The 25857-nt window shown below is 38.3% G+C and overlaps 1 protein-coding gene across 5 annotated transcripts in view; it reads left to right on the top strand.

The window, feature by feature from the left end:
• Window positions 1-24327, top strand: part of pcf11 (PCF11 cleavage and polyadenylation factor subunit) — a 41364-nt gene extending 17037 nt beyond the window's left edge. The window contains exons 5-16 of one of the 5 annotated variants that reach the window (XM_048533479.2): window positions 74-1257; window positions 3447-3630; window positions 5458-5644; window positions 7750-9443; window positions 10033-10135; window positions 11699-11815; window positions 11918-12038; window positions 13818-14001; window positions 15728-15883; window positions 20851-20943; window positions 23376-23411; window positions 23696-24327. In XM_048533479.2, the coding sequence (XP_048389436.2) occupies window positions 74-1257; window positions 3447-3630; window positions 5458-5644; window positions 7750-9443; window positions 10033-10135; window positions 11699-11815; window positions 11918-12038; window positions 13818-14001; window positions 15728-15883; window positions 20851-20943; window positions 23376-23411; window positions 23696-23908 (4272 nt within the window). In that variant the 3' untranslated portion in view covers window positions 23909-24327. Of the gene's footprint in view, window positions 1-73; window positions 1258-3446; window positions 3631-5457; window positions 6344-7746; window positions 9444-10032; window positions 10136-11698; window positions 11816-11917; window positions 12039-13817; window positions 14002-15727; window positions 15884-20850; window positions 20944-23375; window positions 23412-23695 lie in introns of all 5 variants that reach the window. The other 4 variants (XM_048533478.2, XM_048533476.2, XM_048533477.2 and 1 more) reach the window with 4 other exon arrangements.
• The last annotated feature ends 1530 nt before the right edge of the window (window positions 24328-25857 follow it).

Below are 25857 nucleotides of genomic sequence, written 5' to 3'. Positions count from 1 at the left end.
ACTTTATTTGGAAGTGTCTTGAGTAGTTTGAAGTATTTTATTTTCTCTAAATTTTGTGTTCTTTTACTTTTAGATGGCCTCACTTGCTTCACAGCATACTGTTCCTGATTCATCAGTGAACCTTGGACATTCCAAATTACACGTGCCAATCACAAAGGTTTCTCCTATGCTTTCAATGGGAACGGGAAAGCCGACTCCAGCTACAGTTAGACCCTTGCAGCAGGAATCAACCGAGTTAGAAAAACTTCAGGCACCAAATGTCAGTGATACCAAAGTATCAAACAGAGACCCTCGGATAAATAGGCTAAGTCAACAGTCAACTCATTCAAAAGATCCTGTTAAAAAAGAAAGCCAACTGCAAACTGAGAAATTAGAGAAAGCAGGAAGCAAAAGAAATAGCCCAGCTGGGGGATCTTCTGAGAGGACAGAAAGTCAAATTAGTACATCGAAACAAGAAAAAGATAAAATCTGTGAGAAGTTAGTACGAAAGGAATCCAAAAGTTCGGAAGGAAAATCTAAATTGGTGTCGCCAGCGAAAAGTAAGTTGCCTGTTAAAAATACCAAAAAAACAGATACTGAGAAGGTAAAAGTGGAAGTCAGTAAAAGAGATCCAAGATTGCGCAAGTCTTCTCAAGACAAGACTGATAAAGTAGAAACAAAAGAGAAGAGGACAAATGTTGAAAAAAAAGAGGATGATCAAAGCAAAGGAGCTGACCGTAAGCCTTCAGCCATAAGAAATAAAACAATTAATGGGATTCTGTTGAAAAGTGAAAAGGATGGAAAAGAAATTGGAAAGGACGTTTCTAAATCTGGGGGGTTCAATTTTAGATCACATTCTAGATCTTCACGATCACGGTCCCCACGATCTCGCTCACCAATATCGCGGTCACCTGTGTCACGTTCTGCCAGACAAAGAGGGCGATTGTCACCAAAGAGGCGGCGAACAAGTGTTTCGCCACTTTCTAAAACGCAGGACAAAGAAAAGTCTGTAAAGAGACCCCTTCCTGATGAGTATAAACAGAATGCCAATAACTGGGAGCGTCGAGATGTTAGAAAGAAAGGCAGTACCAAACCGGAAGTAAGAGACCCAAGGAAACTGAAGAGAACACGGGAGGATAGATGTCAAGAGCCACAGGTTGCAAGACCTGAAAACCGAAATTCTCCAAGACACTCCCCTGAGCCAAAGGAAAATGTAGAAAATTGGCATGACCAGCCATCTGCAAAAAGGTGGAAGTCTGGCTGGGAGGAGGCTAAAAGGTAAGTTATGAATGTGTAGGACCAGAACACAGGTTTCGAGTACAGGTGGCTGTGTTACTATTTTCTTGATATCCATTGGTTTTATATTTAACCAGAAGATAACCAATTTCCCCTTGAACTTGTTCAATGTATTGTCCTCCACATGGTTCTGCACTATGTGTCATTGGTCATTAAGTCTCAAGCTGTTCATTTCTTCACACTTAATTTGTTCACTGCTGTTCATGCAAGAGTCAGTTTTCTTTGGTAAGGTAGTTAATTGAGGCAGTTTACTATATCAGTATGCCTTAATGGGACCTTGCTGAGTCACAGTTTCCACTTATTCTCTCCTGGTATCTAGGTCGTAGAATCTTACAGAAGAATATACATAACATTTGGCTGCCAATGTGCTGCATTTCTAATAAACTCTAGTTATGCCACTCACTCACTCTTTTTAATTATGTCACCTCTTATAGAGACATAGTCATGCAGCAGAGAAACAGACCCTTCAGTTCAACCAGTCCATGACAAACATAGTCCCAAACTTATTCCTGCCTCTGTTCAAATGTCTTTTAAATATTGTAATTGTGCCCACATCTGCCACTTCCTCTGGAAGTTCATTCAAGTCTTGTGTTTTTAAAAAATTCTTGTCTTTCTTTTAAATCTATCTCTCCTTAAAAATGTGTCCACATCCTAGGGAAAAGACAACTGCTATTAACTCTGTCTATACCTCTCATTTGCCTCGGGCCATGTAAGACGCCATATACATGCAAATTCTTGCTTACTTAGCCTTGGCTGAGAACGAAATCTGTTGCACCTCACAGGAAAACCCTGGAAACCCATCATAATCCTGACATTTGTTTATCTCCCTCATCACTGCCGTTCATGGGTTAATAGTTCGTGCAGAATGAGGTTTTCTCTTATTGAGCTGTTTCAACTCTGCTTGTTCTTGATAACTTAGCATAGCTTCTAGCTCTATGTACCACACTTTATACTTCAAAGTCACATGTGCTGTGTGCACAGAATTGGCTTCTGAAGTTTGTTTTATTTCAGTTTTACACCCAAAAAGTTGATTTGTTTTATAGTGACAAACATGTTATCCCTGGGATCTTCCCGTATGCTGTGATATGGATTTGTGCTACCTTGTGTGTGGAATGTATGTAGGTTACCATGTTTGGTTACCGCATATTTGTTCATATTTCATTGTATCTGCCACTTCGCTGTCAGTTCAGCCCAATCCCACGTAATTCGTCTGCAGTTCTTCCCAGTTTGTTTCCTAAATCTCCATCATCTAGACTTGCATTTTGGTTTATCAGAATATGCAGCAAACATTTTAATAATTGACATCTATGGGATTAGGAGTGTACCGGTTGATGAAATATTCCAGTTGATCAAGAGGTCCACAATCGGTATAAAAACACATTAAGTAAGAGGAGCATAATGCATGGTGTATACACATTACTGTTATACATTATTTACTGCATAAATCACTTAATGCAACTTTACCTAAATAAAACTTAGCAGAGAAGCTTCTCACCCTCAACTAACTGCTTGGCAATGCAGTTGACTTTGTGTTCGAGTTACATAATTTTTCCTGCTTTATTGAGAGCTGGTCCATAAAGACCCGGTTAGGACAAAGTTTGCTGTATAGATATAGTGTAAACAAAATGCTAGATATTGACATCTGAAGAGAAAGTTACATTCAACTCAATGTTAACTCACTTGACAGATGTTACTACACCTACTGAGTAATTCTAGCTCTTTGTTTTTGATTTCCTGCAAGTGCATCATTTTCCTTTAATTTAGTTGCTGGCTCTACCAGCATTATCTATCTACAGTTGAAATTATACTTATTCTAACAGTGATCCTTGAGGCAGCCTTCACGTTACTACTTTATAAGTACATGATACGATTTTTCTGATGTGTGTTGTGTACATTTGTGAATTACCTTCAGGAATTGGGGCTTCTGATAATGGCTACTGCCACATTATGAAATAATGGTACTAATGGTTGCCAATAAGCCACTTCAGTTAGTTTCAAAGAAGTCTGTAAATACATAGTTGAAAGCTTGAAAAAAAGTTAGATTTTTTCATTCAAATATGTTTAACGCAATAAACTTAGATGTTATTTTATCTCTGACTGTAAAGGAATCACTCGAACCAAAACGTTACAGGTTGTAAAATTAAACAAATATGTAAATATTTACTTTAAAGCTTGAAACAGAAACAAGAAACCCCTTCACATGGAAAGCTTCCTCATCAACAGAAGGATGTATATTCTGGAAGTAAAGGTATTCTGTCACCTCGGACACCTAGGCAACAAAGGATGAGTGTTGATGCAAATCTGCAAATCCCCAAGGAATTGACATCTGCTAACAAGAGAGATTTGTTGAAAAAAGTAAGTCAAAATGTATTAACTATGCCTTGGTCACCTGTTAAGTTGGTTAGCATTGAACTTTTTAAAAAAAAATAAAGTTAGCCAGTTCATTTAGAAAAAATCTCCCGTATTGTCTGTTGCATTGTTCATGAGTTGCAAAAGGGGTGCGAGAACAATTGAAAGAGGTGGGGAATTTCTGCCACATCCATTGTTTCTAGATAAACCTTATCAAGAAGAACACCATGTAAATGGCTTATTTTATGTGTCTAAATGAATATCAGGAAAGCTTGCACAGCAATTTGTAGTGTGACCCTTGAATACTGTACAGCAGATCCTGCCTGATGCAATCACTTGGTTCTGAGATCAACTATCTTTGGCAAGATTTGCTTTTATCAGTTTATCCAGAATTTTATAGGGTCATATTTAACAGACTTTCAATGTACCACCTTGTGTGTCTAACTTACTTGTTGACACCTTTAGCATAATGTGGTAAATCGGAGCAAATTAACTAAGTGACGTTGTTAGCAGTTGGAGTTGACTGAGCTGGTGTGAGGTAAGCTAAAAGATAGATGAAAGTGTTTTGTAACTGATAAGGTAGTAACTAATAAGGTAGTAACAATTAAATTAAACAACATCAGTGGGACAGTCTAGAACAATGAGTGCATAATCTTAAAATGAGAGGTGGACTGTTCAGGTAGTGTGAAAAAAGCACTTTATACAAAAGGAGTGTAGAAATTTGGAAGTGTCCTAAAAATCTGTTGTAACTAGGCCTGTTGAAAATTTCAGCAGATTGATGGACCTTAATTAGGCAAGGGCAATAAAAGTTAGGGAACCTAGTCAGTGGTAAGTTTACATTGCAATATCAAACTACCAAATTTGGTCTATTCAGAGCATGAAATAAATAATATATTCTAACCAAACCCATCTAACGTGTTGGGATGAGGAAAACCAGCAATCTTGTGTGTAAGGACTGAGGCTCTAAATTAAAAAAAAAACTGGGTGTTTTACATTCTGACAGAGAAATATTACTTGAAAGCTACATTAGTTACTATCAGTTGAGCAAGAATGTGATAAATGTATCTAAGCTATACCCTTTATAAGAGGACCTGACAGGTTACTGACAAGAGTATAACCTAATGAGCTGTTTGCTGTAAGTTCAGACAGTCAGGAAACATTTTTGCTTTTGATCTGGGGAGAAATCTCACCCAGAAATGAGCATTGCTTTTTATATGGGAAGAGTGGTTGATGAGCCTTAAAAATATTCATTGTGTTTTTAACGTGCTTGTGCATGAAAGATGAGCCTTAATTGAGGAAAGCAATTTTTTGTTAGTAAATGTAGTAATAAAATGTAGCGGGTCATAATTAAGTCAGTTGACATCGTCAGAGAATATTTTTGCTGAAAATTTGACTGTCATTAATTGGCTTCATGTTTAAAGAGTTTTGCAATTGGTTATCTGTTTAAGAATATTCCATATTTGTATTCATACCTTGCTGGTACGCTGTTGATGCTCAGAACTATTTTCCCTTTCTTGCATCTCCCTTACAGTAATGACTCCTGTTTCATTTGCATAATGGGCAGTGATAACACCACATTTTTAATAAGTATAGGCTTTTTGAGCAATAAGCATGGAGACATCATGGTGTAATTTTACAATTGTTGTCTATGCATCTGTGAATTAAGCGAGCTTAACCCATTTTTTTCTCCATGCCTGGGGATGCAAAGTTCAGTTTCACTTGCTGTTTTCGTTGAAGGTCCATTTTGAAACTGTAGTTAAGTATGTTAAAAGATAGTTTTTATTTGTCCTTGGCTTTTCATTTACTCAATTTTATTCTATTGTGCTTTTGTAGGCAAATCAACGACTGGCAGCTGGAGAAATAAGTTATGATGAATTTCTTGTTGTTGCTCATCAAATTAATCAGCTGTTCCAGTATCAAGAAGAAAAGAGTAGATCTAGTGACTGGCAAGGATCCCATGTTACCCCCAGGGGTTTTAAAACTGAACTGAAGGGAGAATCTCCATTAGCTAGAACCCAAGGTAAAGGTACACCATTATCTGAAGCAGAAATGAGCTATCTTGAACACATGTCTAAATTAAAAAGAACCAGAGTTCAGTTAGAACAATCACACGAAATAGAACCTCGTTGGAAAACAAGAGAGGCTCTTAATAAAGATCTGTCAGGGGATCTCTCGCTTAGTATAAGAGAAGATGGTGACCAGGGCAGTAAGTCTCCCAATATGACCAGCACTTCATACTCATTAATTGAAAGGCATGATACAAGAGGTACTTGTCAGGAAAGGAAACTTGCAGAGAAAAGAGAAGCAAGTGAGTGTGGACGTGGACATTACAGTGAAGGAAGGCATTCGGAAAGAAGAAAATTGTGTGACGCCAAGCCTGCAAGACGATCTCCTGCTGGTGATAATAGACAGTTGCATGAGAAACATTGTGATCATGTATCACCACTTCGTCAACATATGAATCCTGTAGTAGATGAGGAGAGAAACCAAAGTAACGTGCGGGATAGCAAAAAGCATGTAGATGAGAAGCTGCCAATTAAACAAATGAAAAGTTCTCCAATTCCTGAAGAAAGATACAAAATAGATTCTAATCATGGAAAGTTATGTAACAACTGGATAGAACCCAGGAATGAACACCATAAAGATCAGCGGCAGGGCTCGAAACATCAGCCTGTGGTTGAAAGAGACCTTCAGGAGTTTGGTCCAAGAGATGGCCAAGGTAAAGTTAGAAAAACAATCGATAGTTTTCTCAATGCACTGTTAAAATTATTCTTTCCTGGGTCACAATACACAATCCCTAGTCTCCGGCAAACCAGTATCTCCCTAGAAGTTTGTGAATGCCTCTATTATTCATGAATGAGAATAAAATGTATGCTGTGTTCAAACTGAAGTGTGCGTGCTCAGTATCTTTCTCTTTGGTATTTAAGGTTGTTGTTAACTAGTTTAACACAGTCTTTGCAATTTTTAACATGTAAGGAAGCAGTAGCTCCAGTTGGAGTTGAACCAGAGACAATGCTGCCAAACAGTCATTTCCCTGCTTCTGTGTTGTCTAATTAGTGATCAGGAGTGAGAATCTGACTGAAAATACTTTTCTTGATTTACTCCACACAACCCAAATTGTCAAAATACTGTTGGAACTCCAGTTAGGATCAGCTAACCACAAAACTGATTGCTGAAAAGGGCCTTGTAAAGTATTTCAATATTAAAATAGTTGTCAATTCCCCTAGTGAACCATGGAAATTCTTTTGCACTTCAACAGCAAACTAAACCTGGCCACAGTAATTTTTTGCACTTATGCATATAGCTACCACTTTTTGCTACTTTCAGGTTTTGTGGTTTACTACTTGCATTGGAGTTTCTGGGCAGGATATTACAGCACTTTTTTCTTTACTTGTGCTAATACTTTGCGTATGAGTACTACCTGCTAAGCCATCTATCAGGCTAGAGTGAATATTTGCAGTCTGGTCCATCTCAAGCATCACAGATGAGTTTCATTAATGTCTGCATAAATTTACTGGATGGGAATCAAATGTGGCATCTTAGTTTTTGCCACCTTTCTCACATTTCCCCCAGTCCATTTGGAAGAAAATGGACATTGAAGCTGTCTATTATGTCACCAGTGCTCTGCTGCCTTTGTCTGCAAGAAGTCATTACTTAATAAGGAAATTTAATTGGATGTGATATCGGATAAAGATGTAATTTTTGGATAGTTATTATCAGAATCACTTTTGTGCTGATTGGTCTGTTCTAAATGGAATTTGTGTAGCAGTCGATCCACTCGTACTGGGATAGTTAATGTGCAGTCACATGGAGACATTTTTCTAGAATGGTTTCAGAATTCTACTATACAAATGAGTTTATGAATTTTCTTTCTTGCTTGAAACCTTTAAAGCTCATGAGTTCATTAAATTTTAGAGCTGCAGAGACTAAGATCGGATACAGCTAGATGACTAAAATTAAGCCCATCAGGTTAACATGTATAGAATTGTTCTACAGTTTCAATAAAATTGACTATTAAAGTAGCAAGAGGTGTTTGAATATTTTATCTTCAGTCTCTAAATCCTACCTAGCCTGAGAGTGTTTCTCGAGACAGAAATGATACAATGTAATTTCTCTTTTAAGCAGATATAAAAAGAGAAGAACCAAGATCTATTTGCGACCGTCATTCGGAGGAAAGGCCTTCTTATGAGGCAACCCAGAGAAACAATGGACTAGTTGAAAGCACAAGGTTAAGATCCGCGGCACTTGAAATGCCTCCAAGGTTTAGAGAAGTTGCCGATAGACCAGGGCAAGGAAAATCTGGTTCTGGAAGAAACCTAGAAAAATTGAGAACTGACGAATCAATTGAATCAGATAGGACATGGCTCCGTAGTAGAAATGGATCTCCAAGTTGTGACGGTTGCATTGCTGGATCTAGAATAAGGTTGCAGGAACCCCCTGAACAAGTAATACAACCAATTGATAATGCCCCTGAACAGCCATGTCATTGGATTGAAGGTATTCCTAGACAACCCAATGCACACTTTGACAGTCCAGGTGGTTCACGTGTTGGACAGCCTGGTACATGCTTTGATGGTCCACACAGAGGACAGCCTGGTGCATGCTTTGATTGCCCAGGCGGTTTACATTTAGGACAGCCTGGCGTGCGGTTTGATGGTCCAGGTGTCCCTCGTTCTATGTTGCGCTTTGAAAGCTCTCGCCCTAGACAGCCTGGGCCACGTTTTGATGGTCCTCGTATGGGGCAGCCTGGGCTACGTTTTGATGGTCCTCGCCCAGGACAGCCTGGACTGCGCTTTGATGGCCCACACCCAGGACAGCCTGGGGCACGCTTTAATGGTCCACACCCAGGACAGCCTGGTACATGTTTTGAGAGTCCAGGTGGTCACCCTGGGCAGCCTGGGATACACTTTGATGGTTCACACCCTGGGCAACCGTGTGGTCACTTTGACAGTCCAGGTGGCCACCCAGGTCAAACTGGCGCACGTTTTGGCCCACACGCAGGTCAGCCAGGTGCACAATTAGATAATCCTGGAAATCGAGGGCACGCTCGCTTTGATCCACACCCTGGGCAACCTGCTATGCACTTTGATGGCCCACATCCTCGACAGCCTGGTACACGCTTTGATAGTCCAGACGGTTTAGGTCAGCCCTGTATGAGATTTGATGGTCCCCAACCCGGACATCCCAGTATGCGCTTTGATGGCCCAGGTTCTCGTCTGAGGCAGCCAGTCACATGTTTTGATGGTCCGCATCCTGGCCAGCCCAATACACACTTTGATGGTCCTGGTGGTCGTCCAACACAATGCGCGGTGCGATTTGATGGCCCACAGATGGGCCAGACTAGCACACATTATGACAGTTTGGGTAGTCACCCAGGGCAACCTGCTATTCGTTTTGATGGGCCTGCTGGAACCCGTTACGACATGAATTCTACACAGCCTGGGACATACTTTGATAATCCTCGTGGGCCACAGTTTGAAGGGGCTTCCATGCATCCTGATCCTAGATGCAGTGTTACTGGTCACTTGTTTAATGGGCATCCACCAAGTTCACAGTATCAGGGAAGAGCATTTGATGGACAGCCTGGACCCAGATTTAATGTACCTCAAGGATCCCATTATAATGAACCTGGTGTACATGGAGCAACAGCATTGGCTAACCCAGCCTATGGGCCAACAGGTCCTTGTTTTGAAGGTCAGACAGCAGTGCCTCGGTTGTCAGGACCCCATAATAATGACCAATATGATTCAGCGTGTGGAACATATTACAACAGTAACCTTCCTGCATCATTACCTGAAAATATGCGTCAGTTGCAGCCTGTGAGTATTAACACATTAATTCTTTTGAATGGGAATGTGTTTTGTATTTTAAAAAAATTGAAAATATTGTCTGGTAATTCCAATACTTTGTACATGAGGTAATAGAATTAATTTTGCATTACCAGAACTTAAAAATCTGAACACTGCAGCAATGTTGGGAAATGTTTAACAAGTAGATTTAAGTTGAAATGCCACTGTGTTGTTGACTCATATTCATACAACTCTGAAACAGACACTTTGATCCAAACCAGTCCGTAGCAACCAAAGAAATCACGTGACTTGTTTCGGTGGCACTTTATTGACCTGTTAAAATCAGTGCACCTGATTTTCCCCTATAATTTGGGCAGGAAAATACTCTTCATGGACATCACGCTAGCTGTCCACAGTCAAATTAATGCTGGAATTTGAGGTTTATATGAATTTACTCTTTCAAATGATGCATTCAAGGAATTGTGAAATTGTATGCAATATCTTCAGGAGTGGAAGGTAGAAATAGAACGAAGCAACAATACTTTCTAAGTGAAAAAGCATAAATTTAACGTGAGATCTCTGGATATTTTCATGATATAACTTTGTATTTATTTTCTAGGGTACTACCATGACTGGTTTTTCTCAAAATCCACTTCCTTTTAGTCAAGGCCAGCAGTATATAACCCCCCAGTCTTCTGTTCCGGTTACACAGATTCAGCAAGGTATGGTTTTCTTGCTGATGAATTGGACCAATTAATTTCTTCTACTTTGATTTACCCTTATGGATTTCATACACAGTAAATAGCAGCCATGCCTTGGACCAGCAATGTGCCAATAACTACAAAAATCCTTTTGCCTCCAGTGCTCTTGTATCCATGCTCTTGTCTGAAATTCATGTATCTTTCTCATAACTGCATTGTTTGGCCCATCCATTCAGCCTTCCTCCCTTGCCACCAGGTGTACTTCCTTTCAGATTATTGGGTAATTGTTTGAAAGCCGTCTGTATTGGCTTTTCTTACTTCACATTAAAACATTACCTATCAAGGAGATCTGTCTTCCCCTCCCACTAACTATTTCTCTACAAAAAAAATCCCTCTATGATATCAGCTAAAAACATGTCAGATCCAATTCTCGGCTGTCACCTTTTCATTCTGCCTTTGTTGTGTTCATCTTGCATTCAGATTTTTCCTCAAATTTGATACTGATACAAAGTGTCAGTGTTTACTGGTCCACAGCATACTCCATTCCTTTGTCACTGACTCCTCTTGGTAGTTGTTGGAAACTGAAACTGGTTGCTTGCAGCTGTAGTATTCTCTTTGATTTTCAGCTGAACTTGTAAATCAGTATTCTTCACCAGGACTGTCTGTTTCCACATTTGCAATATCACTGGTCTTTTCTGCTTCAGCTCGTTCACTCAAGCCCTCGTCTGCACCTTTGTTTCTTGCAGGCTCAACTGTTGCAATTATTTTGCTGGCCAGCCTAATTTTGTACATTCTATAAAAAACTTGAACAAATCTGAAACTTGAGAAATTTTTAGCCATCTATCATCCATACACTGATTGATCTATGTTGGCTCCTGCTGTGGAAACACAGTTGAAAATGTTTATACTTGTGTTTGTAAGGTATTTCAAAATGTGTTTTCCAATTTCCATAGCCTCCCTGCTACAATTCCGTAAGATCTTTGCATTCCAATTTTGGCCTGTTTCACATTTCCAAATTTCATCATTTCACTATTTGCCAGCCACACTTTCAGCTCCCTAGTTCTTGACTTGGTGTTCGTGGCAAAAATAAGCTCAAACAAGAGAATGCTGGTGGATGTTGACTGGTTGGACTTCCATTCATAGAAGCCAGTTGTGGGCGATAGATATACGGAGGGAAATAATATCTCAATCCTTATAGCCTGAGGGTTTGTGCATAATTATGCACAAATTATCTGACCTGGTCTGCCACATGTTATTTTGTTTAGAAGTTTTCCAGAATCTGATTTTTACAGTAATAACGAGAACGATGTTCAGTGTAAAAATTCACAAATGTTCTGTAAATATTGCATTAAATAATTTATTCTTCAAGAACCCTTACGTTAATAGTCTGAAGCCCCTGGTTTTGAAATAGCAAATAACATTTTAGTATTGATAAATTGGTGTGGTCATAAAATACCTTGCTACTGAGCTTACGTTGGATTTTGTTTGCTGCCATAAGATCGATGTATTTAAATAAAGTGCTTTGACTCCATTCGCTTGCATTGACTTGCCTGTTTTGTAATCAAATATTTTCTAATATCACAGGATCATCTTTTGCACCTCTAGATAATCATTTGGGGCAGTTGGACGTTAACGAACTGTTTTCAAAGCTGCTTTCAACTGGAATTCTAAAGCCAAATCCAGTAGACTCTGTTCCAACACGTAAGATGTTTTTATAGAAATTCTTTTAAACAATGCGTTATTACATTGATTCAGGTTTTCTAAAGATGACAAATTGTAACTGTTTAATTTCAATGAATTCAGAGTCTGATGTGGTTCCAGAAGGTGATTCTCAGGTTCAAACAACAATTGAAGAAGATGAGGAGGAAGAAAACGAGGAAAACATTCCAGATCTTACCGGCTTTCAAATTGAGGAATTGAAACAGTAAGTAACTTGTAACATTCATAGAAACTGTTTTCAAGATTGAGAAAAGATCACTTACCAGATCAAACGTAGAAACAAACATTTCAACAATATGTTACGTTGATTCCATTATATAATAGTTCAAAATTTATTTTTTTCTTGTTTGCTTACTGAAGACAATTGAAAAGGAAAGGGGGAGGAACAGTGGCAAGACCTTCAAATTGTGAAGCTAGTTGAGTTTTTAACTGAACAGCAGTTAATGCTGACTACAAGCAATCATGCACCGCAAAAGAATATTAACCCAGTATACCTGAAGGAAGTATCCACTTCTTTTAATTATTCTCTTTCTCTTTAGCTGTGCTGGATTTTTACCTTCTTTACATCTGCTGCTTGATATAAATCCATCTTTTGAGTAGCTTTGATCAACACCCCTTCCGTTCATTTGGTAACAGACTTAGTTTCGGTATTCTGATTTTTGAATGACGTGCTTGAAGAACAGTTGTGCAAGTCACTGATGTACGAATATTTTTGAGACCTCAACGCTGTTTTGAGCTGATACCACTAAGTTTGAAGTTACATTAAAAGAAAAGCCTAAAAGTCAATTACTTTATTTGATACCCATGCAACAAAATTTAGAATTAGAATTAGAATTCCACACAGAACTGAATGTCAGAGAATGAAATTCAAAAATAATACAGAAAACTGTTATCTGTCGTGTTTAAGTGAATGCTAAAGTGTTGTCAGGATGCTCACCAGCTGTGTGAAATTATCTGGAATAAACGATGCTTATTTAATTTTGTTCTATCATTACCAAAGTATTTCTCTCAATCAGGTCTACATGCTAACTTTGTATCTACTTCCAGATCTTAGTAATTGCTTCATGGGTATTTCATTGGAAGGCAGTTTCTATATTGTCTCAATTAGGTATAAGGATTTTATATGATTGTAGACATGAGGAAGAAAGATCTGCTTGCTCTGATAGTTGTTTGACGCCACATCCTGTTAATGGATAATTATCTGTGCAATCTTCAACTTTTGATTTCACTGCAGAATTGGTCTCTGTAGAAACAACACTTTTTTTTGTTAAGAAAATGAAACACCTGCAATGTTAAGGATGTAGGAGCTGGGCTGATTTACATTGAAGTTCAGACTGGATTTATAGGCCAGCAAAGAGTCTGTCACCAATCTCAAGATGCATTATGTTTGCCACTGTTCCTCCCCCCTTCCTTTTCAATTATCTTCAGTAAGCAGACAAGGAAAAAATAAATTTTGAACTATTATATAATGGAATCAATATAACATATGGTTGAAATGTTTGTTTAACATGCTGATTAGATTGAAATTTAATTATCAAATGTAATTCAACTCCATGCGCACATTCTGGTTCTCTTTTCCACCTAGTGTAGCTTGTGAGAAGCCTTGTCTCTTTTAAAAGCAAAGGAGAGATCATTCTGTTCATTAGCACATGAAGGTTCACTGCAATCAAATAATTAGTAAAGAAATTAGTTATCCATTTCTGCCCTTACATTTGTCCATAAGCAGAAAGAGTAAAGGTTGTGTGCTTTATACTAAATTCTTGTTTCAGAGCAAGGAAAATATCTGTTAAAGAAAGCAAAGGTGTGTCAGATTTCTGAAGAGCTTGAAGATATTGAGAAGTCTACAACCTGTAAAAGATTTGGGATGAGCATTTTGCAGCTTGGTGCAAGGCTTTTTAAATTAAATTGTTTTATCGAGAAACTAAAATGACTTTGTTTTGCATCATTATTGAGCACTCTATTTACTTTTGCTTTCTCTTAACAGGAGATATGATGGTGTTATCAGTCGACTATACACAGGGATTCAGTGTTACTCCTGTGGAATGAGGTTCACAGCGTCTCAAACTGATGTTTATGCGGACCATTTAGACTGGCATTATCGTATGAACAGAATGGAAAAGGACATCACTAAGAAAGTGACTTACAGAAAGTGGTACTACAGTTTAACTGTAAGTTTGTTGAATGTATGAAGATTTTTGTGCTAGTTGATCTGTGGCTTGAAACCAGTCAAGGCTGTTTAGAGAATTCCAGGACAAATGCGATTGGATATAGTATAATTGGATGGTTGTGGAGAGGCAGATGTGATGTGAGGGGAAGAATGGGGATTAGAATAGAAAAGACTTCTTAAACTTGCATTGACAAAGAGAAAAGTTGAAAACCAATTAGGCTGTTCACATGCCCATCAGTTCAGGACCATTGATGGAACATTAGGTGAAACCCTCCCTTTAATCTTGTCTTCTAGTGGGACATTTAAAACTATTCCTCTCACTGAGAATCTTTCATTTTAAATTTTAAAATGGTTGCATTTACAACACAGGAAAAATTTACTTTCCTGTTCCAGTTCTCGATTTCTTTTGAGTATACCTGATGAGGAGGCTGAATCAATTTGTTTCTATTTAACTTGTCCTTGACCACAATAAATATGTTTACCTTTCTGCATGCAGCTAGATCGCAGTTCAATTAAAACATTGTTTGCTAGATGTGAAATGAAAAAGCCAATTACAAGGTGTTCTTGAGTAAAAGTATGAGATTGTATTGTTTACTGGCCCAGGGAGTAAAAAGTAATGAGATTGAACACTGATTTAAAATTTGAAAAGCAGTGTCTAGTGTGAAAAGAAAGATTGGGAATGTGCATTTTTAGTATCCTGAGGGTTTTGTCAACTGATGGCCTGTATCTTCAGTAGCAAGATTTTTGTGTGTATGTAAAAGTTTTAGAACTTTGAGTTTTTAGTGAATGAATGTTCCAATTTATTTTATCAGTCGAGCTATTTATGGAGAGGCTGTGTGAAAACTCTGAGCGAGAGGATATTTCAGTGCTGCTGTCACATATATCCATTTTACATCTCTACTTGACATATATTTTCCTTTTTCTTGCCCCATGTTTGGCTTAATTGTTTTCTTCCAGCTGGATAATCTGCAGGTGTCCTTCATCCAAGTATGTAAAACTTGCAAATTAGAGATGAGATCTGAACAATTGACTGTTTTGGTCATTTTGATGCCTCAAACTGGGTCTTGTTTGATGTGTTAATGAGCTTAGTTAAACTTGATCAAGTGATCACTGCAGCTATCTTAAGGCGGTGGTTCCCTTCTTTTGTAAAGAACCCTTACTCCTAACAGCAAAATGGCACGGTGCAAGCACGTATGCTGTCATTGAGGTCACTTGGTCGCGACAGGCTTTAGGAAGTGCCATTGATGTCACCGTGCCGGGATGTGTCTGTGCTTGTGCCATTGAAATCATCAAGCGGCAGATGAGGTGCAGCAGAAGACTAGGACTGACAGTGCAGAGATTCCCCTCCCCAAATGGTGTCTGCATGTACCTCTCCATGGCTGTTGCTGCTTTGTCCAGTTGCGGCCTTACTACACAGTACTTTCTAGCCACCATGCTGGGTGCAGAGGGGCTAATCTGGCATTACTGGTGCACTTGTTCTGTATCCTCCTTTCAGAGGTGGCATTTGCAGTCTATTTTTTAAACAAACTATTTTAGTCCATAAAAAGCTCCAAATAGAGAATTCATAGTTTGAAAGTTTAAAATTGGTAGCCCATAAACACTGAAATCACAGGCTCCTTGAAGTATGTCAACAGATATTCTATTTGTTAAGAATGGTTCTAGATTTGAAAACAAAAGTTAAAAATTGAAATGTTGGGATTTTGAAACATTTGTTTGCAAATTTCCAGGATTGGATAGAATTTGAAGAAATTGCTGACTTGGAAGAACGTGCAAAGAGTCAGTTCTTTGAGAAGGTCCACGAAGAAGTTGTGCAGAGAACACAAGAAGCAGCCAAGGAAAAGGAATTTCAGAGTGTTCCTGCTGGGCCTGCTGGAGTACATGAAGTAGGTTTGTTAATAGAAATGCATGTGATTACATAGTATGATCATAGTTTCATCAGATTTCCAGAAGAAACATACAACATGACTTGGATGCATGCAGGAGTTACCAATAACCGTCTTGATGCCTTGTCTCAGAGGATGATATTAGGTACTTGCAGGCCACCCTTCGGTGCACATTATTGAGCAGGATAGCTTGATTTCTGTAGTTGAGACTCTGCTTTTCTGCCTCACACATTTAAAGAACTGCAACAAGCCATTGCATTAGTGGCTGATTTGTTGGAAATACAGGAGTGGATGTCAGCATAAAGATAATTCTATTTCAGAAATTGTTATTTCTGGAATTAAAGTTCACTGGTTAAGCCTTTGGAAAATAAGGTACTTAAAAATCTGGAAACCGAGGTCCTGCGTGCAGTGATTGTTAACTTTTTCTGCTCCAGTTAAATCTAATATACTTAATCAAATTTTGCCTTAACTGTGCTCTTAAAAAAGTTGTGCAAACAGCCTTCTAACAGTTACAGCAGCAGGAATATATTATGCATGTCATTCTATCATGAACATTTACCGTAGAGTTTGATCTAGCTGTGTGTATATGTCATTGTAATCAAATAAGAGGAGAAAACAAAAGCAAATCTGGACTGATACGGCGGGGGGGAGAAAGGAAGCTTGAGAGATCCCCAAGGCTCAAAATAGCAATGCATTGGAGGAGTATAGTCAGTGCAGGGGGTTGCTTAAGAAAAAAGGTCAACAAAGAGGAGGCATTTCAAAAAAAAGTGGCTGGTAACATTAAGGAAAATACAGCGGTGTGTTACGTAAAAGGAGTAAGGGCCTATTAGGGACCAAAGTGGCAATCTGTTTGGAGCTGGAAGATATAGCTGTTGTTTGCAAAGTTTTCATTTGAATCTCTATTTACAATAGAGAAGGAGCACGTGGATATGAAAGGGAGGGGGGAGCTGCAATATAACTGAATGAATTAGCGAATTTGAAAGTAGTTAAATCTTTGGACCAAGATGAGATTAATCCTATTTCATTGTGGGAAGCAAGGGAGGAGATTGCAGGGGCTCTAATATGAATTTTCAGATCCTCTCTGGCTACAAGAGGCTTGCCAGAGGACTGGAGATCAGCCGTCATTATGCCTTTATTCAAGAAAAGGATGGTAGCGTTAAACCAGAAACTACAGGCCTGTAATTCTTAGATCTGTGGTAGCAAAATTTTTGGAAAAAGTGCTGAGGTACAAAATTAACCTCAGGCAGGATCAAGCAAGGAAAATCAGTGTGGCTTTATGAGCTTTATATCACCTTTAACAATTTAGTTGAATTTTTCAAGGAGGTGACTAGCTGTATAGATGAGGTTAATGCAGTTAGTGTATTCTGTATGGATTTAATGAGATTTTTAACAACGTCTTGCATGTCAGACTGGTTAAGAAACTAAGTCTGTGGAATCCAGGCCAATTTGGTAAATTGAATGTAAAATTGACTTCGTGGCATTTTTGTAACGGGAAGCCTATACCCTGTGGTGTACCCAGTGCTGGGTGCCTTGCTCTTTATGGACATTGTCGATCTAAGCATGAGTGTAGGGGGTGGTGTTGGTAATTTTACAGATGACTTGAAAATTGGTTTTGTGGTGAATAGTGAGCGGACGAAATGGCCTTTTAAACATAAAACCATGAAGTAGATGGGCCTTGGAATACTTGATGTTATATCAGTGATTTTATCCCATCTGTAAGTCTCTTGCAAAAAGGTTTTATGCCTTTTGTGAGGCAGTACAATGTAGATGGGCTAAACAGCGGTAAGTGGAGTTTAATTCTGAAAAGTGTTGATTGTATGTCCACGGATCCTTGAAGATAGCAAGACAAGTAGATAATTTGGTCAAGAAAGAAATGGAATACTTGTATTCAATGCCTTACCAATAAAGGCAAGATCAAGGTGGTTGTGATGAATTGAATGTAATGTTAGGCCACAGCTGGAATACTGTGGTCACCACACAGATATAGTTGTACGAGAGAGGGTAAAGAAGAGCTTCATCAGGGTCTTGGCTGGACTGAAGCAATTAAACTATAAAGAGGGTCTAGATATGTTGGGTTTGTTCTCCTTAAAAGCAGTGAAAGTTGAGTAATGTGACTGAGATATACAAAGGTCTGAGGAATATAAACCACATTGACACGGAGAAGGCTAACTCTTTAGAGGAGTCAGTATCTAGGGGACACAGGTTTAAAGAAAGGAACAGGAGGCTTGGAATGGATTTGAGGAAAAATGTCATCACCTGTTGGTTTGTGGGTACTTGTGAACTCAACACCTTGAAAAGATGGAGGTGATGGAAACCCTTGACATTTGAGAAATACTTAATTGAATACGGGAAATGTCATAAGCCAAGAGATGAAGAGTGGGATGTTTGAAGGCCATTGCAACCACGCTGAAGGTCAAAGGACCTCTTATTTCTTGCTTAAAACTGATTCTCACACTTAACTAAAGCACAGGCAGGTAGGAGATTCTCCTCCATTCAACTATGTTGCTGACCAGCTCACCTTTTTCCTGAATGTGTCAAGAGCTGATTAAGGTTGGAAATAGCCTTTTAAACTAAAAACAAGAACATGAATCCAAAGATGCCTTGGAATCCTAGATTTTATCCCATCTGTATGTTTTATAAAGGTTTACTTTTTTTGTGGCTAAAGGTTCATGGTGTCAACATCTGATCCATATCGCTCTTTGCTTTAAATAGATATTAAAAGTGCAGTTAGATTCAACTTGAGTAGTTCTTGCTCTGTCTCAAGGTAGGTTTCAATGCCCTCGTTAATGTATTGTTAACATAATATTGCTCCTCATGAATCCTTTTTGGAGCAAGAATTCTGAAATTATTTTGCAAGCTCTGGTGTTGGTGGTAACTATTGAATTTTTCTTCCCATAATCAAACATCTCAGTTGTACCTCAGTACCAGGCAGAGTTGCAGAAGATGAAGGCAGAATTTCAGTGACTGTGCCTCTATTAGGCATCTTTAACCTTCCCATCTACTAGACTAGGTAATAGGTCCCCCTGGTGAGTATGGTGAGAGAGGCAGCAACAGGCCAGAGGGAGTGATTGTGTCACAGTCTTATGTTTTGATTGGGGAGTTGGAAAGCATATTGTACTTTTTTCAGAAAGCTGAATCTGTCATCCCAAGTTGAGCTGTGGGAGTTGATAAATATTGTTTTCTTTTAGTTACTTGCTGTGTCTTGTAATAGGTTGTAAAAATTCTGAAATAACAAGCTCTAAAACTGGATGAACACAGCAGGCCAGGCACCATCAGAGGAACCCGAAAGCTGATTTTTCGGGTCTGGACCCTTCTTCAAAAACTAACTTAGAAATTGTTGAAATCTAAAAATCAACATTTTTTGTTATGAATCATTAGTCTCAAGGCTTTTTTAAAACTTGATACCAAAGCACTCAAACTTAGTAAATGCATTACCATTTGGAAGAGGGGCATAAATGCATTTGTACTTGGGTAGCACAAGAATTAGGAGGAAAATTATAACACTAATAAACAGTGACCCCCACATGAACAGTAGTAAACGACTACCTACAGTTTACGGAAAAGGACTGGTATTGCTACTGTATCAGAGATAATGGGAACTGCAAAGAAACCTACAGCACAGGAACAGGCCCTTTGGCCCTCCAAGCTTGCGCCGATCAAGATCCTCTGTCTAACGTGTCATCTATTTTCTAATGATCTGTGTCCGTTGGCTCCCTGCCCATCCATGTACCTGTCCAAATATATCTTAAAAGACGCTAACGTGCCTGCGCCTACCACCTCCGCTGGCAACGCGTTCCAGGCGCCCACCACCCTCTGTGTAAAGAACTTTCCACGCATATCTCCCTTAAACTTTCCTCCTCTCACTTTGAACTCATGACCCCTAGTAATTGAGTCCCTCACTCTGGGGGGAAAAAGCTTTTTGCTATCCACCCTGTCTATACCCCTCATGATTTTGTAGACCTCAATCAGGTCCCCCCTCAATCTCCATCTTTCTAATGAAAATAATCCTAATCTATTCAACCTCTCTTCATAGCTTGATGCTGGAGAATCCAAGATAACAAAGTGTGAAGCTGGATGAACACAGCAGGCCAAGCAGCATCTCAGGAGCACAAAAGCTGAGAGGGTCTGATGAAGGGTCTAGGCCCGAAACTTCAGCTTTTGTGCTCCTGAGATGCTGCTTGGCCTGCTGTGTTATCTTGGTATTGCTACTGTCATTGCTTACCACACTTTCTGCGGCACATCCAAAACCCCAAATAAATCATCTTGCAATACTGGAGCCATCGAAATCAAACGAGCTAATGTTTGTTCTCTTAGACTTGGGTGCTGTCTTCATCAACCATGTTTTTGTTTTGTCTTCAAAGTGCGTTGTCTCTTTACAGAACAGCAGCTTTAATCTTTTGTTACCAGCTATTCCACTTTCCCCCTGCTGTTACCCTAATCTGCAGTAATTTATGTGCATATCAGAATCCTGTTTTATCACTTTAAACTCTGACCTAAATCTAGCTGCATCTGAGGTGTTAAAGGCTGCAATTGGTTTAATCAAGGCAGGTATCCAAGGAAATAAGCACTATTCCCAAGTATATAATAAGTAGCATTTTAAAGTGCTAATGTTCATAATTCACTGCATGTAGATCTTTTATCACTTTAAAGAGTAGTGACCAATTATTAATAACAACACAGGAGCCAAAAATACATAAGTATATACAATGTCATTTCCAGAGATACAGTGCAAATTACCAATTTGTCTGTTCTGAGGAAATTTGAAAGAAAATTGGACATCTGCTGGAACCCCCTGCAGTATTGGAGTGGAGGTGGTGGGGAGGCATCCATCAGAAGAATTTTGCAAGTTTAGCACACTCTAAATCTCTAAGTATACTGCATTGTATTTGAGTAAATATATTCAGTCTTATCAAAAAATCAATACTTGCCTTAATCCTGACAAGCACATTTGTATTTTCATCTGGTAGGTGTGTGAAATTTGTCAAGAGGCTTTTGAGCAGTATTGGGATGAAGATGAAGAGGAGTGGCATCTGAAAAATGCAATTCGTGTGGATAATAGAGTAAGTAAACCCAATATTTAAATGTCCTGGCACTTCCAAACTATCAATTATATACAACTATGGTCACTGTTTGCCATTATTTGGGGAAAGAAAATCCTTGGTGAGGTCACATTGTCAAAAACTCATTGGTGAATAATCCAGTGGATTATTGAGCCATAAAGTAGAGGAGCGGAATTAGACCTTTTGAGCCTGCTCCATCATTTCATTATGACTGATGTTTCTCAATCCTGTTCTCCTGCCTTCTTGCCATAACTTTTGATTCCCTTACTATTCAAGAACTGTCTATCTCTGTCTTCTTTCTGCGGAAGTGAGTTCCAGAGATTCATCACCCTCTAGAACTGAGGTAAGGTGGAATTTCTTCAGCCAGAGAGTTGTACCTTCACTCTGAGGCTATGCCTTTGGGTCCTAGTCTCACCTAGTGGCATAGCCTCTCCACGTCCATTCTGTCCAGGTGTCTCCATTTGCTGTGAATTTCAATGAGACGTCCCGTCATCCATCTGAATTCCAGGTACAGGCCAACAATCCTCAACTGTTCCTTATATCCCCTGGATCATTCTTACAAACCACCTCTGAACTCTCTCCAATGTTAGCACATCCTCCTCCAGCGATGGGGCCCAAAGCTACTTAGAATATTCCAAATGCCGTCTGACCAGAGTCTTGTACAGCCCTACTCTTGTATTCTGGTCGTCTCAAAATGAATACTGACATTGCACTTGCCTTCCTGCCTGCCACCTAAATCTATCTGTTAATCATGACAGTCCTAAACTAGGACTCCTAAAATCCCTTTGTGCTTCAATTTTGCAAAGCCCTTGCACACTTAAGAAAAAGGTCTCTGCTGCCTCTTCCTTCCAAAGTGCATCACCTCATACTTTCCCATATTGTATTCCATCTACCACTTTTGTCCAATCTCCTAGCCTGCCCAAGTGTCCTCCTTCAGCTTTCCACTTCCTTAACACTACCTGTTCTTCCACCTATCATCTGCTGACTTAGCAACAATGTCCTTGCTTCCTTTGTCCAGATTGTTAATATGAAAAGTTATGTTCCTAACACAGACCCCTGTGGAACTCCATTAATCATTGGTGCCATCACAAAAGAGATCTATTTAACCCCCTACCCTCTGCCTCCTGCCAGTCAGCTAATCCTCTATTCATGCCAGTACCTAACACCCTGGGTTCTTATTTAGCAGCATCCTGTGTGGTACTTGGTGGAAGGCCTTCTAGAAATCCTAATAAACCGCATCCACTGGCTCCCCTTTGCCTGATTTACTTGTTACCACCTCAGTTCTAACAGATCTATCAGTCACAGCCTGTCCTTGATGAAACTGTGCTGATTCATCTCTATTTCACCGTGCACATCCAAGTATTGTGCAATTTCATCCCATAATAAGGGAATCAAGTCTTAACAACAACCAAGGTCATGGTTATGGTTATTTGTACAGTTGTAAGGAAAAAGCGTTCGTGTTGTTTACAACTTCCAGATATTTCAAACACCTTTTGCCAATGAACTGTCTAAGTGTAAACAGATATATTGGCTATTATAAATGATTAATGAAAGGACATCAATATGTGGATATGCAATACAATTAAAACAGACTACCCTTCTGTTATACTCTTATCAGCTAGCATGTTTCCAATAAGATGTATTAATGTTAGTTTGAACAGCTTACTAATGTGAAACCTGTAGTTGAAGACATCAGACAGAACTTTCAGAGCAAGGCATCTTGCATGGTACAACTCAGACTTCATCAGCATGTTCCTGCTGAAATTTCTTCACATATCATTAGTTGCTGGAAGTGCAAGTTATTGAGTTTGAGCAATGCGGTAGGCCTGTTGAGACCTTGGTGAATGGTGGGACTGACCGTACACTTAAGATTTAAGGATTGCAAAGCAAAGTAAATTCCTGAATGTATTAATGAGATGAAATAGTCAAATCAGGTAAAGAAAATTGAATTTGGGGTTTGGAGGTACTGATGAAACAGGGAAATTATATTTGAAACGGCTTTTTAACCATCTGAAGGAATCTCAGTTTTTGATTTGTAGGTGAGAGTTTAATTGGCACTATGTTAACAGTTATTTTGTCAAAATATACTTGTGCTCTTAATGATGGAACTTAACATTCTATTGATGGTTAATGACGGAACAAATCAGCTCTTAAAAGCAAAGCATGAAAATAGATCAGTGGAGGAGTGCAAAACAAACAGGTTTTGGAGATTACCTCGTAATCTCATCTGCATGTTGCACATTAAAGTGCCATTATCATGTCTTTATTTTTCCAGTAAGATCTGTCCACTTGTACTAATTGCAAGTACTAAACTATGACCTGATGTTTCTTCTGATCTTGTTTATTTTAGCAAAGCTAATAGCATTTGAAATATATTTAGCAACTTGGATATTGTCACTAATTACCTTTAATATTTGCAAAATTTCTTTTAGACATATCATCCAGCATGCTATGAAGATTACAAAAATGTGAGTATGAACATGAAATATTTTTGCTAAACATTATGTAAATAAGTTGAAATATTTGTTACGCGGTATACAGTTCAACTGCATTTAGAACAGCAAAATAAGTTTGGATGTGGTACTAATTACTAAAAATCCTGCAGGAGTCCTGATGGATTTCATACTGTTTACATGAGTTGTATGTAATTAAGCATATAAAATTCAGATTAAAGTAAATTTTAACTTTGTTTTATCAAATTTGTCATGAAAACTGCTTTTACATGTTAATTTTTCTCATTACTTTTTTAAAGGCTTCGTTTACTGATGCAACACCATCTCCAAATGAAGCTCCTGTAGAAAACCCACTACATTCAGTTCTTAAACAGGAACAGTTGGCTAGTAGTAACAAGACTTCAGATGCCACCAACAGTTGTAAAGATACTGAGAATGAACGGAGCTGTATGTTGACAGATGATAATAAAACTGAAAAAGATAGTGCAACTGTGAAAGTGGAAACAGTCTAGGTCTTTGAAGAAAATTTTTTTTTCCACTGTTACAAACTTTAGAATTGGAAGAAGAATCAGATGCAAGATGACTGGTTAGATTTGATGTATCCTTTTGTATGAGGGTGACTTTCATATGACACTGAAGTGATACTACCTCTTGCTATGTTGAAATCATTGGAAATGTGCGAAGCAGCAATAGTACATGTTACCTTCAAGGAACATGTTGAATTGAAACCTTTTGTTTTATATTTTATTTGAGGCAGGGATCTCAGCAGAAATTATATTGAATACATTTTGGTATTTGTATGTTCAACTGCATGTGCAGTTCAGGTGTGTATTACTGTGAGTGCTGCAAATGTGTGAATGCACTTGGGAAATGAAAATGTTACTTTTGTAAGAATGTAAATTCTAAAACCAATAAAATATTTTTGAAATATGGTTTGTGTACAGTTGATGCAAAGTATTTAAGTTTTTTTATTTATGGTGCAATTGAAATTAATACTTCGGTTTATTTAGGAAATAAAATTTATTATAAAACTACAGGATCTGAACAATTGAAAACTAATAATAAATCTATTGATATTTGCCAGACATAAAAGTTACTTTGTTTTTCATGTGATTCCTGCATTCCTAGTTGTTTTCATAAGTTAGTAAATCTTCATACAGCTAAAGGATCTATGCACCTGAAACAAATGCAGTGTTGAAACCATTAGAAGTTAAGCTTGTATGTACTAAACTAAATAAACCATTTGCACACAAAATATTTCTGTTTTTATTTCTACCATTTTGAATCTAGCAACATTGAAGTTAACTTCATAGCTTTTAGATTTCCTACCAGATAACATTGTGCACAGCATTCCAGCCACCATACATTTTAAGTTTGGTATTAACTAAACTTAACTATTAAGCAGAAAACATGGATAGTTTTCTACAGATTTTAATTGGAAGGTTAAATGGGAATGAACAGTTTTTGAGCTGTCTGTCATTCAGTTAGGATTATTCTGTATTTTCATATAACTGCCTTAACAGTTTAAAAATTTATCAGTTTTGAGAGTGTGTTTGCATTCAAGGCCAATATAAGCAGCACGAGAAGTTTTGCTAACTAAACTGAAAGCTGACACGTTGGGAAATTTTCAGGACAGTGACCTGTGACTAATGGAGTGGTGCTGAAGTCTCAATTATTTGCCACATAAATGACTTGGATGAGAGAAATGAATGTGCTATAGCTAAATTTACAAATGATGAAAATAAATGGGAAGGCAAGTAGGGAGGATGTCAAGCATCTATGAAAGGATATGGAACAAATGAAAACTTAACAGGTGTCTGCTTTCATTTTACAACGCAGCCTTCCTATGGCATTACAGAAATGTTTGCAACTTCAGTTATTTTTTGAGGGTTCAACAGAAAGCTTGGAAACCTTGAAGAATTTAATTATTTAATTGTGACATCTTAACAGCTTTAGTTGCTTTTGAAGTTGAATCCGTGACTTGCAATGTGACTTTCAAGGGCCATTAATATTTTGTCAACTATAAAGATAGATATGGAATACAGTAGGTTTGTGAGGCCAGATTATTTAATTTGCCTAATTACTTGCTTGAACCATGTTAACTTTGAAATGAGTACAAGGACAAGACCGGTGCCTCTGTTGTAATATTCTGTAACCTTTTATTTGAATTTGCTTTTCTGTTATTCCAAAGTGGACATTCTCACATGTTTCCACATTATACTCCATCTACCAAACCTGTATTAGTTATTCAATAAGCAATAAGATTGGTTAAGTAGTATGTCTTGCGCCCACATGTCTGGCCTGGTGTTAAACATTAAATTGTATCTGTTTCCTGGATGGAAGTTTAGACAACAGTGATCATGTGGAGTATATTAGCTAGTGAACATTCAAACCCTGTCTTAACCAATTTTATTTTACAACTGAAGTTTTAATTCACAATTGAAATTTTAACGAAGTTTAG

Source organism: Stegostoma tigrinum, chromosome 6 (genome assembly GCF_030684315.1).
Source record: "Stegostoma tigrinum isolate sSteTig4 chromosome 6, sSteTig4.hap1, whole genome shotgun sequence".
Lineage (NCBI taxonomy): Eukaryota > Metazoa > Chordata > Chondrichthyes > Orectolobiformes > Stegostomatidae > Stegostoma > Stegostoma tigrinum.
This window is presented reverse-complemented; position numbering and strand designations above follow the sequence as displayed.